This window comes from Frieseomelitta varia, unplaced genomic scaffold (assembly GCF_011392965.1).
Source record: "Frieseomelitta varia isolate USP_RPSP 00005682 unplaced genomic scaffold, Fvar_1.2 scaffold_222, whole genome shotgun sequence".
NCBI lineage: Eukaryota > Metazoa > Arthropoda > Insecta > Hymenoptera > Apidae > Frieseomelitta > Frieseomelitta varia.
This window is the reverse complement of record NW_025109949.1, coordinates 140,870-158,454: the sequence shown is the minus strand read 5'-3', so window position 1 is coordinate 158,454 and position 17,585 is coordinate 140,870. Positions and strand designations below refer to the sequence as shown.

Genomic DNA, 17,585 nt, shown 5'->3' with positions numbered 1-17,585 from the left:
AATTTATTTCATAAATCTTTTTGATATCAACAAAAAAATATAGATAATTCTATTATCCAGTATATGATCCAAATATTCAAAACAGAATGCTCGTTACAAGATTTAATAACTGAAGTAATATGAGTTGATTGCCTGCGGTATAGTGCTTTAATCTTGGTTAGGTATTTATGTAAATGTACATATCCATTAGATTAATGAAAAATGAGTAATGTATAATTGGTATAATGTATTTTGATACTTGGATGTCTAATTTGTAAGTGTATGGAAAATATTTCATGCGAATTTGTTTATTTTTGATACAAAAATATTTTGGAATGCCTAGGATTAATTACTTCTTTTACAATGATTATATTTATAAATGAGAGGGTTGTTCTTTCTTCTTTTGTTTAATTTTTCTCATATTCAAATTTCTCATAATCAAATTTTTGATAAAATTTATTTGAGCTGATAGGTTCTTTAATATTTTATTAATAACTTTAGGATTTTAATTTACTATATGAATAATATCGTAATACATGGATAAAGCTTCTTTTGATACATAGTAAAGTGATTTCGGTTAGTCACTAGTTTCACATTTTGATATTGGATATCTGAAAACACTGTAATGGATTTCAAAAATTATATTTCTGGCGCCTTCACTGTTTGATCAACTTCGATCGTTTTACTTGAGTAGTAGTTTCCCAACTCACCGTTGTTTAAGCATAGAGTGCGCTAAAAAACCAGTGATTTTCTACTATGTCGGTATTTCAGGTCACGGGCCCGAAAGATGTTTGGTTTATTCATATATCTTTGCGCTAAAGCATTCTCTTTATCCCAATTTTCATATTAATCTTTATATCAATACAAAAAAGCATGCTCAGCATAACGCAGTAGTTTCCTAGAATCTCTGTTAAATAAATCGATCGTGGCTTTGTGACAATGGCGCCAAATGTGTCCACTGATCGTATTTCGCGTTCGAAAATAGCGGCGTGCGAAGATAATCGAAGAGGTCGCTGCTGACGTTCGGGTGTATTCGTTGGCCGGCGACTTCGAGGTATACGGGGTCTACGAGACTCGAAGCACGGAGCCCCGCCCTGCCGCCCGCCAGAGCCGTGAAGCAGCAGTAGTAGCAACAGCAGCTCCGCTTGCTTCGTACAGTTTTTATCCATGAAAACAACTTCCTGAACATAGTATCGTTCGGCTAGTCGTAATAACTCGCGGTACAGGCCGTGGCCCGTTCCGTTGTTCCAGTTCATGCAGTGACGGTTAACCTTAAAACGCAGTGGCGGTCGCGGTTGTGTCGCGAGACAGTAAACCGTGGTGATAATACGGATTCGTCGCGATTGTTGAAACTCCGCCGCTTGAAAAGTGCGTTCGCTCTGTTTCTCGGCGTGGCTCGAGACAGGGAGGTGTGAAAAGGAAAGTGCACAGTCATCGATGTGAGAAGTCGTGGCTAGGAGGAAGGCCCGTCGCAGCAGGAGGGAGAGAGTGAGAGGAGCTGTTCGTGGATACGAGAGGCCGATAGATCGAGCCGGGAATTTAAGCAACTGTAGGCTCCGTTAGGGAGCTCCAGGTATAATAACAAATATTTTTTCCACTGTGTCTTGTAATTTCCTAGTTTTGTACCTAGCGAGGGTGACATTGTAATCTCGTAGCCCTAATTGTGGCCCTTCGACTCGATCGGAATAGCCAACATGGCGACCGCCTAGGCTACGCTGTCAAATTTTCCTGTTCCGTCATCGCGGTTATTTTAACATCCACTGCGTTACTCTCGTCCACCAAGTCGCCTGATATCTCAACGTTAGTGGAAATATCCTTGGCTGACTGGCGAGGAATTTTGGTAATTTTGATTTACCAACTTCTCGACGTCTGAGTCAGTGCCGGCTCTCTCGGTAATGAGATTCTTCCTGCTTAAGTGGAAGCTTTTTCTCGTCCGGGAATTTTTAACAGCGTAGAAGGAATAACAATGAAAACTCGAGCAGCCTACGATTACGCAAGCTGAATTAGAACTTTTGCTTGGCTAATGATATCTGAGATTACCACAAATTTACATAGGGGATCAAGAACCATTAATTTGTACGGTACAAGCGTCAGTATTTCGTTATCTATTAATGTATGTGTCGTGTGTTGTATGTTTGAAACTACTTCTTACGTTCGAATTATTGTGTTATATTTCACTTTTGTTTTTTCGATTCTTCGTTACAAAAGACGTTATAATAATTATTTGTAGACTATTTCTATATTGCTATCGGTAATTTTATTTGGCGTAGAGAATGAATAATAGCCACTGTTCCTATTCAGTGTTGAAAATATTGGTTAAGATGGCGTGGAATTTTGTCGATATGAACCATCATTATTGACACTTATTTAACTACGAAGCAAGCCTATTTGTGTCAAAACAATGACGGTGAATCGAATGTTGCACGATGTACGAGCATCACTTTTTCATCAAAACAAACGTAATTTTCGCCAGCGTATATCGAGAACCGTTTTACTTTTGGAAAAAACGTGAATCCGTGAGGTATAATATCACGACGCCGCCTTTGTACGTTGACTACACGTGTTCTCCAAAAATATGACACTTTCATCATCCAGTGCGTTTTCTAATTATTGCTCGAGGTTGAACATTAGACGTTTCGGATGTGAATCTTACGAATTTATTTTTAGCTTTGAACGTTACAATTATTACACTTATAGTCTACGTACATTGTAAACAATAAACACTATATCTAATCGGTGTTACTGGCTGGATGTTATAAGCACCTGTTTAATTTGAGATTTGCCTTGATGCTTGTCGCGTTTCTAAGAATCGTGAAAGCGTTATTTCGAGTAGTTTTCGAGGTAATCGGTTTTAAAAACGATCCAAGCGTGCAGAATCACGGGCAAGCAATCTTCGTTATCATCGCTGTTCCTCTTTTTCTTGTTTTCCAATTTTTCTTTTTTTTTTTTTTTTATATATATATATTATTTCTCTTGCTGTACTTTTCAAAAAAGTTATTTCCGAGCAGTGAATCACGCGAGAGAAACGAATGACAAAGAAAATGTAATCGGCTCGACGCATTGAAGACCTTGAATTATTGTCCAATAATTTCGCGTTACCCTTTTGCTATAACGCTCCATTTGGAAATGGAGCGATACCAGGTCAAGAATTTCGAACGCGTGAATTCCACACGACGTTCTTCTAATTGCTTCTGTTTTTAGAGCGGGAGGCGATAATTCTTTCAGTGTTTCTCTGTCTCGGCTGGTATCAGTTTATCGGTCGAATTAACGTTGTCTCTCTGAGCAGAGAGCAAAGTTTAATTGCCTGAGCAATTTCTTGAGAAAGAAAGAGAAAGAAATTGACAGAAGAGGACTCGGACGAAAACTGGTTGGTTTTCCCTGCACAAGCTCAGAATTAAACCTAACGTTGACTCATGTACTAACGAAGCAAGAGAGAGAGAAAAAAAAAGAGAAGAGACAGAACGAAGACGAAGACTACGTTGCGATTGGTCTGCCAATTGCTGCACCAGCTATATCTTAATCGTCTTTAATTGGTTCGAAATATAAAGTCGTCGCGGGTCTCGAAGACAAGTGGTATCTTCGGTTCAATTGACAGTGTTCCACTTGTGAGATACGACGTCGATAATATCTTTTATCGCTCTCTTGCACTTTCGATCTCGGGAGAAATTGCATTCGACTACAAGTGATTCATCAAGCCGGCAGATTACCACGGAAATCGTGGAAATGTAAACATTTACGATCAAAGTTGATACACCTGTATCACGAGTAATATTTGCGAATGACGTTTCGTTCCGGAGAAAACGTGGTCGGGCAAACTTAATCTTTGTAATTTTCCTACATATGGAGATAAACAGTCTAAAACGCGTGAAAATAACGCTTATCGTAATTGGCGTCAGCGAAAATCCTAACGGGATAAAGGAACGAGCATTATTGACATTGAATGTGTCATTTTTCATAATTGTTAATTAATTCCTATTCTTTAATTTCTATATTTGAATTCCTCATTGATGAAAATCCCATAGATTTAAAGGGATTAATGATATTGTATACATAATGTATGTTATTCTTTTGAAAACAAATTGGAAACGATATAGGAATAGGAAGGAAAGAGAAAAAGAGTCCGATTTGTTCAGGATCTGCTAATGAACTTATTTACATTACATTAGCGATGTTACCTCGTCTCACTTGTTGATTAGCAGTATAGTTGAAAAAGATACAGAGAAGAGATAAAATTGGTCTTAGAGTTGATATAGGAGGAAAGAAAGTATTCGAGATTTCGAGATTTAGAATCATGTGATATTAATTCAGTTTTCTTTGTAGCATATTTAAGGGAATATTTATCTATATAATATACAAGATTAAAAATAGATTCTTGATGCAGATTCATGGTAGATTGTTGAAGTAAGAAAGACTGTCATTCTTTTCCTGAAGAATATTTTTTATGTATATATTTTATTAGGAATATAATTTAAGAGTTAAAAGAATATTGTTTAAGTTTGCTTTAATTAATGATCATTAGTTGTTTATCGTTGAAATAAGAATAAGGACATTGAACTATAATAACTGCTTTATGTGCATCATGTAGAAGTTTTAAATACATGTTTTCATGCGTAAGATTTATGACTTCATTATATCGTCTGCACTAATTATAAAGAGAAAGAGAATTTCATGTAGTGTAAATGTATTCTTTGAATACGATAAGTGTAGAAAGGCTATTTCATTGATCAATTAATTTCATTTTTTCTATTTTTCTATTATGTAAAACAACGTTCATCTGCAAATATTACGAATAACAGAGATATCTCATTCATGGATGTATAAGAATTAACGGTATTAATCATAGAATATGTTGTTTTGAAAGAAAATTTCTATATTACATTTTTCTCTCTCACGTGAAATCACATTCAGTTTGAAATATTGAAAGAGAGGCACGCAAGATATCTCGTTCATAGATGCGAAGGGGTTAATGATGATCACGTTTCGACGGTTAGTAGGTCGCCAAGTACTTAGTCAGTGCGAAAGTAATGCCAATGACGTACACCACCAGCAAATTCCCTTCTTTCCTGGCACCATCCAACCCCCTCCGAGTTCGTTGCGGGGTCACGTCCTGCTACACGTTCCCCTCGTCCGGCGTGAATTGTTCCTTCTGTTCACTCAGTGGACGAGAGTCAGCGGAAAACGAGCAGAGGAGGGTTGCTGATTTTAAAAACCTTCGGCTAGAGTTTGCCTTTGGGTTTCGAGTCGGGTCAGTTCTGAGAATTCAACTCTGGGAAGCTAAGTTTCTCTTTCGTTTCGAAAGAGTCGCTGTAATAGAACGTTAACGAAGACACTTTGTTGTAAATTAGCCGGAGGGTTTGTCGAAGGTGAGATCAGGATCCGAGTGTGAGATTTGAATAGATTTGTTTTTTGTTTTTTTTTCCAAGAGTAGAATAGTTTAAAGTGATAATAACCAGATTAGGGACAAGCGAACGTAACAGTATGTCTTTACAACAGTCCAATTTCCTTTGAACCGGTCCACAAGCCTTCTGGATTCTTGGATAATCCAAACATTCAAATGCCCGCTTTACTCTCCCTTCTTCCTTTGACGTCATTATGATTCATAAAAATAGCGAAACGATCTGTTTGCGGCTTAATTTTTTAACACGTATTTACATTTCTTTGATATTCTTTGTATTATTGAAATCTGTCTTTCATTTCAATGCAAAGGAAATATTTTCGTGTTTTTTACTAGTTATCAGTTTATCAGCGTATTAATATTGACACAAAGTTGTATCATTCCAGTCCCAAGTAGTATGTATATAGTAGCATACCATTCGACTCCTTCAGAAACAAATTTGTTAATAGTAGAATACAAATAATTTTTTTTTTTTTAAGAAGAAAAAATTATGAGTAATTATTGTATATCAAGCTCATACTTGATATACAATGCTGGTACAAAATTATGTTATTAAATTTCTAAGTAATACAGAACTTAACTTCATCAAAAATTTATTATGAACAAGAAGAAATTAATGTTCTTTGTATTTTTTTTTTTTTAGGACCGTGCTTGAATTAAAGGCGAATAAAAGATACACATATCAATATCCCTGAGAAAGTCAAACGACGAAAAATTGAACTAAGCGAGGCAAAGAGCAAGATTAGAAGCGAGTGAAAAATCCTGACACGAGGAATTCCATATTCAGGTTACTTTCTGACGTCACGGTACGCCTTCTGACGTCATTCACCTGCTGTAGCATCTCCGCAACGCATCTCCCATCCCAGCTTGTTTCGTTCGAATTTCGCTGGCCCCTTTATACTCTGCTCTTTTCTCTGTAATCGCAATGTTTAATCGTTTCTATGGTCTATAAGCTACGGGAAGTGTACGAATTTCGGATAGCTAGTTGGTTACTCTCTATGGTCGAGCTTCAATCGCAGTGATTCTCAATCGACTCGATCTCTTACAAAATCACGTACATGCTGAGATCTACGCACACAAATAAATTTGGGACAATGTTTTCCCTAAGAGAAAGCATCGATCGAATCACGTAACCCCTCCATCAGGCATCCCTTCTTCGCCTTCGTAGGGTTGGGTGTGCTGGGGACGAACAGTTGCTGGTTTCAAGGATGATTTCTTTTATTAAAGTCAATACACGTTTTACACTTTTCTTACAGTGACAGTGAAATCGATGGATCGACAAAGTCGCGGAGATAAGCATAAGCGTACATAGAAGTGGCTTTCGAGATTTAGGTGTAGATATATTAAAGGTTCTGTATTGTTGTGTCGATCGCTGATAATCAAACGCTTCTCCCCATTCTTTGAGCACAATAATTGGTAATAATAGCAAGAATACTATTTCCATGGTAGCTGAGTTTTATCAGATATATGTTTCGAAACAATGGCGCTTTAAATGCTCTTAAACAATGACCGGTAGGCACGAATCAAATGTTTTCAATCATTATGTTCGATTATAGTATGCGTCTGTTGGAAGCTTTTAAGGGGAAAAGCTAGGCGAAAGAAAACGAACAAGTGTTTCTCTTTGTGGATTGATTGATAGATCGATCGGTTTGCGTCAGGGTTTATTTTAAACCAACGTGTTCTTTATGCACATACTGTTCTGAGATCCCGTGCCAAAAATTAAGGATTTGCGTGAAAAGTAATTTTCTCTGTTCAGTTGACGTGTTTAAGTGGTACACGCGACAGAAGTCGGTGTAATTTTATTCAGAAGGAATTGTTCTTATAATGGTGTTCGTTCGCGAGAGTTCGGAAAGAAAAGGGGTTCGTGGATCTTTTGTTTTTCTGGTCTCGTTGGTGAATTGATAAGAAGTTTATTAACGTGACTAAAAGCCAGCCACTTTTGCTTGGCTGCAAGCTGATCCTTCTCGATTCTACGCGGTCGAAAAGTAGGTCGTGCTGATGTGAATTACAGTCATCAGCTGTAATACCACAATATCATTCCGTAGACACAGCGGTAACGAAGCCTCTTTATCTAAGAATAGTTTGTAATTAATATCCTTAGTATCTGTTTCATCGTAACATTTCACACGTAACCGTTTCATTCCTTGCTATTTCTCAATTACGCAACAGAAACACTTTCCTTTAGTACTTTCTTTCACAGAGAAAGCACTTTTTCTCTCGACGTAGGAAATAAATAAAAAAAACTAATAATTCTTCTCTACGAAAAATATTGCTATATATGTTGTTACGATTAATACTCAACGAATGTTGTAATCAATCTTACGATCTTTAAATCTAGAATGAAAAAACCAACTGAGTTGTAATGTAAATTTTTACTTTGGTTATACTGATCAATTTCACAAATTGAAATGCGTAGAATTACAAACGTTATTTGTTTTAAGTTTTAAGAATTTTTCTTGGCTTTCTATTTTTTAAAACGTTAAATTAGGAATCCGGATAACGTTAAATTAATAATTTCTACTTTTGAAAAGCTCATAGTTTAGAATCTAATTTAATATTTTGATATATATGTTGCGATAAACGAAATTCTAGAGCCAATTGCATTAATTTCTGCATGCCACGTTATATTTCTACAAAGGATGCTCGTTTTTTGCGTGGTCGCAAAACAGTCGAGCCTCTGCCCCATAACGTAGTACCGGGAAGGGTTTAATTTATGGCACCCTCAAGTATTTGTCGCTTTCACTTGCTGCTGCCAAGCCCCATGGCAACAGGAAAAAAAAAAACCGTTCGAAACTCTCTTACAATCTTCTCCAAAATACTCGTGCAACAATTTACATTTCACTCTCAAAGGAACAACAAGTGTAATATCGGAAATCAACATATCGTCGGTGTGGGATTTCGCTGGTAGAAATGATTCCAGACGTGGAAGCTCAATGAATAAGCAAACACACAGCAGCGGTGTGCGATAGAAACAAAGCGAGAGTACGAGCACTCGTTGGAACGAACTCTTGGCAGGTGCAACTCCTCGTCCCAACGACGAACGCCGACACACGTTGTACGTTGTTCGCCCGCTAGACCTTTCATGGCTCCTCTCTCATTCTTTCACGCCGTTTCTAAAAGATCGTTGGGCCGTGCCAGGGACTTGGTTCGACGTACACATTTGGTGTGAGGTACTTGGCAGCCTCGCGGTTGTATACAGCTGGGGACGAAGGCAGATGGGGAGAGATAGAGAGAGAAAAGGAGAGATCGTATTGGACGTTGACCCGCGTGGTTCAACTGTTGCTCCCATTCGCGCATCCGGGAACGCGTGTAAGAAGGCCTGGGGATCCCGATGATAGAAGAGTCTTCTGTTAGCTAGGAGGTCTACCGAGCTCCTCCCTCCGTCCAGTGTTGAATGCCTGAAGAATGACAAAGCCAGACGATTCGCGCGATTTCTATAGAGAAAAATGTTGATCGTCTGCTCTTCTTTGATAAGATCAAGCAGAATGTAGGTTGAACATCGATGGACTTGAGATTTTTCTCCATTGTGTTGTAATGGAGGTGCATTCTAGGTTATTAATCACACATTCTTTTGATCTAGTTGTGTAGGATTATTAAAATGACCTGTTAGTACAGCTGTTAATACAGCTATATAGCGCAGTTGTAGAACACTGCCGATGGCATAGACGTGTTCTCATTTGTGTAAATTATTTAGATGTTTTATGGTTTATAGATAGTGGTCGGACACGTAATATCATCCGCTTGAAGATTAATGGAATTTCATAGCACTTGGCGTCATCGATGACGCTTCGAACCCGAGATAGCGCGTCAAATTGCCAGCCATTTAATTTTTAACTCGCTACATACAAAGATACCCTTTACACGAATCGTCTTCGACGATTTCATTTCTTTACTCTGCTCCAACTTATTTTCCAAATTCTCAGAAGTACTGCATCATAGGAGAATCAAAATAAATAAAATTTTTCACGATTTCTTATGATTCAGCGAATTCCCTGATAGCAGATTTATATGACTTCCTGAGTATATGTAGCGGCGAACGTGTATTTCTTAAAATAGTTCCAGGGTTACCTGGAAGACCAAGATGACCAAATATTTAATAACGTCAATTCCCCATAGATCCCCCCCCCCCCGAAGAAAGTTAGTTTGCTGGCCTCATTCTACTCGAATCGATTGCCCCGAGCCCCTCTGACGGTTGAGGATGGTGTTAAACACAGCGATTAACACAATCTTTGAACATGCTACCGCCAACGGCAACCTGTCACACGGCCGACAATGGCGTCATGGCGACGCCGGTAGTCAGCCGGTACGCGGGCGCCGTGGCGCCAGCGTCGCTTATCCCTTCTCTCTGCCCAGTTCATCCGCCCAGGCGTTCTTCTCTCGAAACCACGTCCTTCCTGGGTGTGGTTCGAAACAGTGTCGAAGGTTGTGCCCAGCTTCCATTGTATCATTTCGACTTCGTCGTCTTCGTTTTCTTTTTGTCGTAGTCTCAGACGTCGTCTCGTTTCTCCTCTCTTTCATTCAGGAGGACACACAGTTGCACAGAGTTCGCGTGTACACTCTTTATACCGAGCGTATATATAACGAACGAAGAGGGAGAGCATAGTAAGCGATAGGGAGAAAAAGAGAGAAAGAGAGAGGAGAGAGAGAGAGAGAGAGAGAGAGGTTGAAGATAGAAAAAGACAGAGAGACAGACCACAGTAGGGCGAGCCACGACTGTTCATCGATTCGCCGCTTCCACGGTTCTGTGAACGCGGCATGAAAAGAGTCTAGCACCGTCAATGTGCGCATTTGACCGGCCCTCGTACGTGTGCATGCGTGTGCCCGGTTCTTGCTAGGGGCAGTACTTTACCTTCCGGTTTCCCATCGAACCGCTGGGCTCCTAACAGTTCCTGGCGTTCCATCGACGGCGCAATCTGGCGGTAGACCACGAGTTCAGAGAGGCCACCCTTTGCCCTCTGCACGAACCTTCCACGCAGAGAGGTTATGTTTGCTCGGGATTCATGACGCTCTGACAGGAGTGGAAGGCGGACGGAGCGGGTAAGTCGCGGCTCTTCTGCACCTCTCTCCTCCAGTCTTTGTGCACGTTGTATTACAATAATCTTGTGAAATTTTTGAGAAATGAAAAGCACATTCGTTCGAAGAGATTGGTACAGGGAATTTTTATCGAATCGTTTTTATTCACCGGAGAATGAAGTTTCATTCTTAAAGGGGCTTGTTACTATAGTGGGTAGCTAGGATGATCAGAGTTTCTTTCAATGAAATTCATTTCTTCTTTTTTTTTTTTTCCTCTTTTCAAAGATATCTAGTATTATATTTCGTTTCGCGGTGTTTGCTCATGCGCCGAACGATTTTTTATTGGTTCCGGAAAATGAGAACACTTTGCGTTGGATCGACAACCCTTAGGTTCCCCCGGGTTATGAGACCTTTTGGAGGTGAAGGACGCTCGTTGCCACGAAATTTCAATGTGGCTTAAAAAATTAAGTAATACCGACGAAACGAAGGGCGAGACTGAATGAACGCTGATACAGGCTACAGGCTAATAAAATTTGCAGAAAATATGTTTAGACTATTAAGGGTGGTCTCGTCACAGCAGGAGTTTAAGTTGTTTAACAGATTTTCCACAAGTTTGTAGGTTACTTTGCTTCAAACGCAATCGGTTCGTTAGTTAAAAATAGCTCGTTGTTCTCGCAACGTTGTTCGTACACAGTTTACGAATATTTTTTATGTTAAAAGGACATGAGAATATTCTACGGAAGTTAGAAAAAATAAGAATTGATTCTCGCCGATATTGAGAACGCTATGCTTTTTTACTCAACAATGGAAGATTAATGACGCTCCATTAATGCACAAACAAAGAAACATGTTGACCGTGACACGAATCTGCCAACGAATGTAGCAGGTTGGATAAAAATAGAATAATAAAAATGTAATAACCATTACACTACACCGTAGCCTTTCTGGTGACGGAGTATAAAAACTAATAAGTATTTCTTTATGAAAATGTATTCTAAAGTTAGAATATATATTCTTCCGTCGTTTGGTCTTGACAGTGTATTGTACTTGAAGTATATCTTTTATTCAACCATGCTTATGATTTTGTGTTCTACAATTCGGCAGTTCAAAGATAAATTTAGGATAACTGTTCTATACATCGAATAAGCCACTCTCTTATGAGAATCACCTAATAAACTTAAATTTCTAAAGCTCCACGGCAAATCTCTTGAATTAAAAGGGAAAGTAGCAGTAACTAATAATGAAAGCAAGCTAATAATTTGTGTGATTCTGGTTTCAGGGGTGGCAACGGTCTCGCTAGAAGGTGTCGAAGCTGGCGCGTGGGGCGGGAGAGTCAGCGGTGGTCTGGCTCTGGTTCCGGTGGTAGCGGCGGAAACGGAAGCCGCGACAGCAACAGATCAGAGAGAAAGACTGGAAAAGGCTGGTCATTGGAAAAAGAGATTCGATCATCTTCTAGTTCTTCTTTCTACCCTTCCCGTTCCTGGTGGTGGAAGACTGGACGATATTTATTGGTCATCGGAAAAAACGTCGACGGCGTGACAGTGGGCCCCAACCACCTTCGTGCAAGAAGGAAACGCGAAATAGGACTAATCCATTCCTGAAAAATCACATTTTAGGATTCATCGGAGGTATACTGCCTCCTTCTCGAGAGACACCGTTTTTTTCCATCCTTCGCGGATACTTACGCTTAGCGCATCATTAGACAGTCATCATGAGCGAAGTCGAAACCCTTCGTCAAGAGGCGGACAAGCTAAAAAATGCTATTCGAGTAAGTTCTGTTTGTTATTCTGCGGTTCGTTAAAAACTAATAGACGATTAGCTTCGTTCGTCGTATCGTAAAAGAATTTCTTTTAGGAGAAGTTCGGGAAAGTGAAGTCAGTTTCTGGAACAAAAGGGAAAGTTAATTATCTAAGTAATTCACCAGTAATTGTAGCTTTCAACGTGGGTGAATTACTTATTACTTGGGTAGAATAGTAGTACTTTGTAGTATAGAGCACTTGGAGAGAACAATTGTAGATTTAGGTAACCGTTATGAAGAGGTTATAGCCAATAAAGTCCGTATAGTTATCCATGGCTAGTTCGCTTGATGGTGTTAACTAAGTTGATTTACTCGGTACGGAATTTCATATCGCGACTGTTTCCTGTCAATGAATTATCTGGAAACCGTAAGAGATAATGACTTGGCGATAATGATTGGGCGGTGGTTCTCGTTTAACTCGAATACTTAACGTTTTATATAACTATGGTATTTTTCGTTGATTCATATCAATAATCTGGGTAATTTACTATGGGTTAGTTCGTAGTTGAAATTCGTGTGTGGCACTTCATACGCTTTCCTTGTTTGCTGGCAATCTCTGAAACATCGAGGACAAAGCAACAGTTCTACATGCAACAGCAGTGTATTGTCTTAATAGAAAAAAAAAAGTCTAGGGCGTCTCTCGGCTCGAAGTGCACTTGGCATTAAACAACCGACCCCTATTCTTCCCCTAACGAGTCGGCGATTTTTTAGGTTTTGCCGTGCTCAAAATGTGATTGAAACAAAATCACAAACAATTGTTTATTAAAACGACACTTTTATTCCTATGACACTTTGTCCTATTATTTTTATTAATATAATTTTTCCATTCCATATTTATTGCACTCTTTGGGTGTACTTAACGAGTCAGTAGTTTTTCCTAACTCTTCGAAATTAACATTTAATATTACTATAAAATATAAAAAATATTACAAGATAATAAATCTTCTCATATTTATACAATTTTTATAATCCATGTTTGTACCCTCAAAAGATTGTTGACCTTTCTTAACTCTATAAATCCAATATTCAATATTATCATAAAATGTAAGGTATTATTATGAGATAGTTCATTTTATTTGCTTTATTTTATTTTTTTCAAAACACTTATGTGTCATTCAGATATACAAGATTGTTATTGATCTTGCGTGTCCCATTCATAACACCAATTTGCATTCATATGCAGAATTTTGTTCTTAAAAACCGATAATTTTGTCCTTGAAATCCAGTAATACTACTCAATATATTTTGCTACTAATTTAATCGTCGAATGATGATAACGGCGTGAAAATTGACTGGAGTTAAGAGTTGTTACCTTTTGAAAAATGCTTGTCGATGGCAATCGGTGGATTCTCCACTTGTATGGTGGTGGAAACGTGAAACTCATTGTCAGAGGTGGTAGTGGTGTAGCATGTGGTGGTGGTAGGGCGCGGCATAACCGTCGCTTCACTCTGATCAATACGCCACCGTTCCTTCTCTCTCTCTTGCTCGATCTGTCTATCTCTCTTTCCCTCTTACTCGTTTACTCACGTTCTATCTTGTTCCTTCTCGCCACCTGTTTCTCTCTTTCACCCTTCTTCGATGCGTGCGTGAAATTACACGCATCGTCAGGCGTGCGCCCGTAATAGATAGAATGTACGTTCTTAAATACCCTCTTTAACAGTATTTCAATAATTTATACACACCGCGACTTATCTTCTCTGTTCACCAACGTTTAACTGATGAACAATCTAGAGTAATTCGACGTGAGCCTCGAGTACCGTTGTAGATAGTCATTTTCTTATGTCAGCGTAAAACAATGTTAACTAGGATCCTTAAACCGAGCCGTAAATATAATTGTACCTCGTTAAATGCATTGTTGTATTTTCACTCGTTTTGAAAGGTCAAGCTGAGCCGCTTGGAATTCTAAAATTTGTTTAAGAGTTTGTGTTTGAAATGTGTGTAATTCATTGAGCCCTCTTAAATTAATTTGTTGCCGCGTCCAATTGACATTTGATCTTTCAATAAGGTTAAACGAAATTTTTTTCACACGAAATATTTATTCTAAATTAAATTTTAACATACTCTTCGTTCTGCTGTATGTTCTATGTAAATTAGTACATTGAGTTTCATACGTTATTCATATTTGTTCATTTTAGGATGCCAGAAAAGCAGCATGCGATACGACGTTGGTTCAGGCCACGTCGGGCATGGAGCCTATCGGCCGGATACAGATGCGCACAAGACGCACACTTCGTGGTCACTTAGCCAAGATTTATGCGATGCATTGGGGCAGTGACTCAAGGTACACGTCCATATGGAACTACGGTTTTAAATCAATTTTCTTGGCAATTAAATATGAAAGAGAAACTAAAGCCGTTCTATTTAATTGACAGAAACTTAGTGTCAGCGTCGCAGGATGGGAAACTAATCGTCTGGGATAGTTATACCACCAACAAAGTTCACGCGATCCCTTTACGCTCTTCATGGGTAATGACCTGTGCATATGCGCCATCAGGTAGTTTCGTGGCCTGCGGTGGGCTAGATAATATTTGTTCCATCTATAGTCTTAAAACTAGGGAAGGAAATGTAAGAGTTAGCAGAGAACTCCCAGGTCATACTGGGTACTTATCCTGCTGTCGATTCTATGACGACAACCAAATTGTCACTAGTTCTGGCGATATGACTTGGTAAGGAACATTTACTATTATTTCTCACGATTCTCCATCGATCGAAACTTTTCCTAATCTGCACCATTTGCCTAACCATCTATTTTAGTATTTAGGAAGATCTCCTGAGAACGAAATCATAAAGAAAATTGTGAATGCGTAATAAAAAAAAAAATATACATCCTACCTACCCAGACCTTCCCTTAGTTTTTGGTTTTTCCTTTCTGAATGGTAATTATAGTCTAGAAAAATGTTTGGATTGCGTCACTTATATTCTTTTTAAATTAGCGCCCTGTGGGACATAGAAACTGGTCAACAATGTACCTCCTTCATTGGTCATACGGGCGATGTAATGTCCCTATCCTTGGCTCCAGACACGCGCACATTCGTATCCGGTGCGTGTGATGCCAGTGCAAAATTGTGGGACATTCGTGAAGGATCCTGTAAGCAAACTTTCCCGGGTCATGAGAGCGACATAAACGCTGTTACGGTAAGAGCTTGATGTTTGAAGCATCAATTTTGTTGTTAATTTATCTTATGTATATGACCTGTGATGTTCGACACATGATCCCAAGAGAGTCAATTACAGTAACTAATTATGTAGTAAAATGTTTAATGTGAATTATTTTATCGTATTATTTAGTTCTTCCCGAATGGATACGCTTTCGCGACGGGATCAGATGATGCAACGTGCAGACTTTTCGATATTAGGGCAGATCAAGAACTGACGATGTATAGTCACGACAATATTATTTGCGGTATTACCAGCGTAGCATTCAGCAAGAGCGGTAGATTATTACTGGCCGGCTACGACGATTTCAACTGCAATGTTTGGGATTCCATGAAAGCTGAACGAGCTGGTGGGTGTTCTTCTTGGATTTTTAAGATTGCCTTGAGGAGAGAAGAGAAACTTTATATTAAGCCCTTCTCTCTAACATCATTTTTCTTTTTTTTAAATCTTTTTCTACTTTGCTTGCCAAAATTTCATGAATTAAAGTTATTTTATAATAGTTTTAAATTTTAAATTAAATTTATACTTCATTTCTTCTATATTTATACTCCAAATATTGATCATATATCATTATTTTAGACACATGTTGTTCTACAGAAATAGACTCTAAAGAAATGACCTCTTTCGAGATGTTCTATTTTTATTTTGTAGGAATTCTTGCTGGCCATGATAATCGCGTGTCTTGCCTTGGTGTTACGGAGGATGGTATGGCAGTAGGGACGGGCTCATGGGACTCGTTTTTGCGTATTTGGAACTAACTTGGGGTTCATCCCAAGACGTTCCTCAACAGAACAAACTGCAGTAAATCAGCATACAGCATAAGCATTAAATACCACCACTTGGCCACCGAAGTCGGCGTGTCCATGTCCTCGATGGAGGCGAATTACTCCCCAAGTTCACCGGAGTTGACGTTGATTAAAAAGTTTGGACATCCGCTAGACAACAGCAGTAGAAAGACCCACGGCAGCAGCGGCAGTAGCAGCAATGAATTTAAGAACGTTTTGGGTTGTGGTGGTAAAAAGGACTACCGGAGACGCGTCGTTGATTTAACTTGGCGACGTGGCAAGGTCGGCGATAAAATCACTCGTGAATATCAGCGCTTCTAGTATATGAGTATACCGTTTGTTCGATATACTTGAACGTACGAATGATGATGATGATGATGATGATAATGATGATGATCGAGAAAGAAGTGTGGTGAAAGGAAGAACGACAGAACGGAGAGGAGCACCAAGGCTGACAGCCATATCTCTCCGATGTCGTGCGCGTTACTTCCTTTTTCTCCTCCCCTTTCTCAAGGACTACTTGGCAAACCTTCGAAGAGTACGTGCTGTTGATTATATATCTTGATAACGTCTCCTCGAAGATCTTCCCGAATTCGAAGGTTGAAACAAAGATCGATTTCCGAGACTACACCCCTCATCCCGAGGTCTACGCCGTTGGAAGCGTTTTATTATGAATAAGAATAAAAGAAAAAAAAAAAAAGGTTCCGAGCGTTCACTGCCGATGAAGCGCCGACATGGCTGCTCCGGCGGTTGATTTTACATTTCTTTTCGACACGCACGAAGCAAGTCGTACCAGGCGAGAATACGATGTGAAAAGAATGAAAAAAAAAAAAGAAGAAAAAATGGTCGCTCGCGCAGGGCACAAAAGCAAACATGATAGTGAAAAACTATATATACATATACATACATACATATATATATATATACATATATATATATATATATATATATATATATATATATATATATACGTATGTCGACGAGCAGCCAAGATTACGATAATCTCGCATATTGCATTCAACCTACACGCACACCGTACGCACGTGTATTAATACGTACATAGAAAACTACATACATACATTTGCACACAAAACGCGAAGTACCGCAAACAAAAGGCATCTGCTATTAAGTACATAGTGGATCATCCACGAGCCCTGACATATAAGTTACTATCTCTAATCATGTTTTCCCTCTTTTTTCCGTTTTCTCCTCCTTTTTTTTATGTTTAACGTTTCGATTCTCCATTGTTATGAATTTATTCTCAAAACGGATCGCTGGTTAAAGAAAAGGGAAAAAAGAATGATTTGCAAAGATTGCATCGTTTCTAATGACTTATAACCGCCAAGTTTGCATTAATATCTGTAATTTTTATAGATCTATCTTTATTTATTTTGTATAGACCACTTCTATATAGATCATCTTATATACGTTCTTATGTCTTTCTTTTTTCTTTTTTTTT

The 17,585-nt window shown here is 38.8% G+C and overlaps 1 protein-coding gene and 2 long non-coding RNA genes across 4 annotated transcripts in view; 2 read left to right on the top strand and 1 right to left on the bottom strand.

Annotated features, from left to right (window-relative positions):
* Positions 1-1,046: 1,046 nt before the first annotated feature.
* LOC122527524 (guanine nucleotide-binding protein G(I)/G(S)/G(T) subunit beta-1) lies at positions 1,047-16,812 on the top strand. Of its 2 annotated transcripts, none has more exons than XM_043651783.1 (7): positions 1,047-1,552; positions 11,667-12,155; positions 14,321-14,466; positions 14,558-14,851; positions 15,119-15,320; positions 15,474-15,690; positions 15,993-16,812. In XM_043651783.1, the coding sequence occupies exons 2-7, from the start codon at positions 12,099-12,101 to the stop codon at positions 16,097-16,099; spliced, it is 1,023 nt and encodes a 340-aa protein (XP_043507718.1). In that variant the 5' UTR covers positions 1,047-1,552; positions 11,667-12,098; the 3' UTR covers positions 16,100-16,812. The 2 variants fall into 2 exon arrangements, with proteins under 2 accessions (XP_043507718.1, XP_043507719.1); XM_043651784.1 differs by lacking the exon at positions 1,047-1,552 and adding an exon at positions 10,147-10,411.
* LOC122527525 overlaps positions 7,905-17,585 on the top strand; it is a 16,382-nt gene continuing 6,701 nt past the window's right edge. Inside the window, exon 1 of the long non-coding RNA XR_006306356.1 lies at positions 7,905-10,036. This is a non-coding gene — a long non-coding RNA (uncharacterized LOC122527525). The remainder of the gene's footprint in view (positions 10,037-17,585) is intronic.
* On the bottom strand, positions 11,856-13,580 carry LOC122527527. The gene is made up of 3 exons (XR_006306358.1): positions 13,498-13,580; positions 12,342-12,741; positions 11,856-12,269 (listed from the first exon to the last, which is right to left on the bottom strand). It is a non-coding gene; the product is annotated as an uncharacterized LOC122527527 (long non-coding RNA).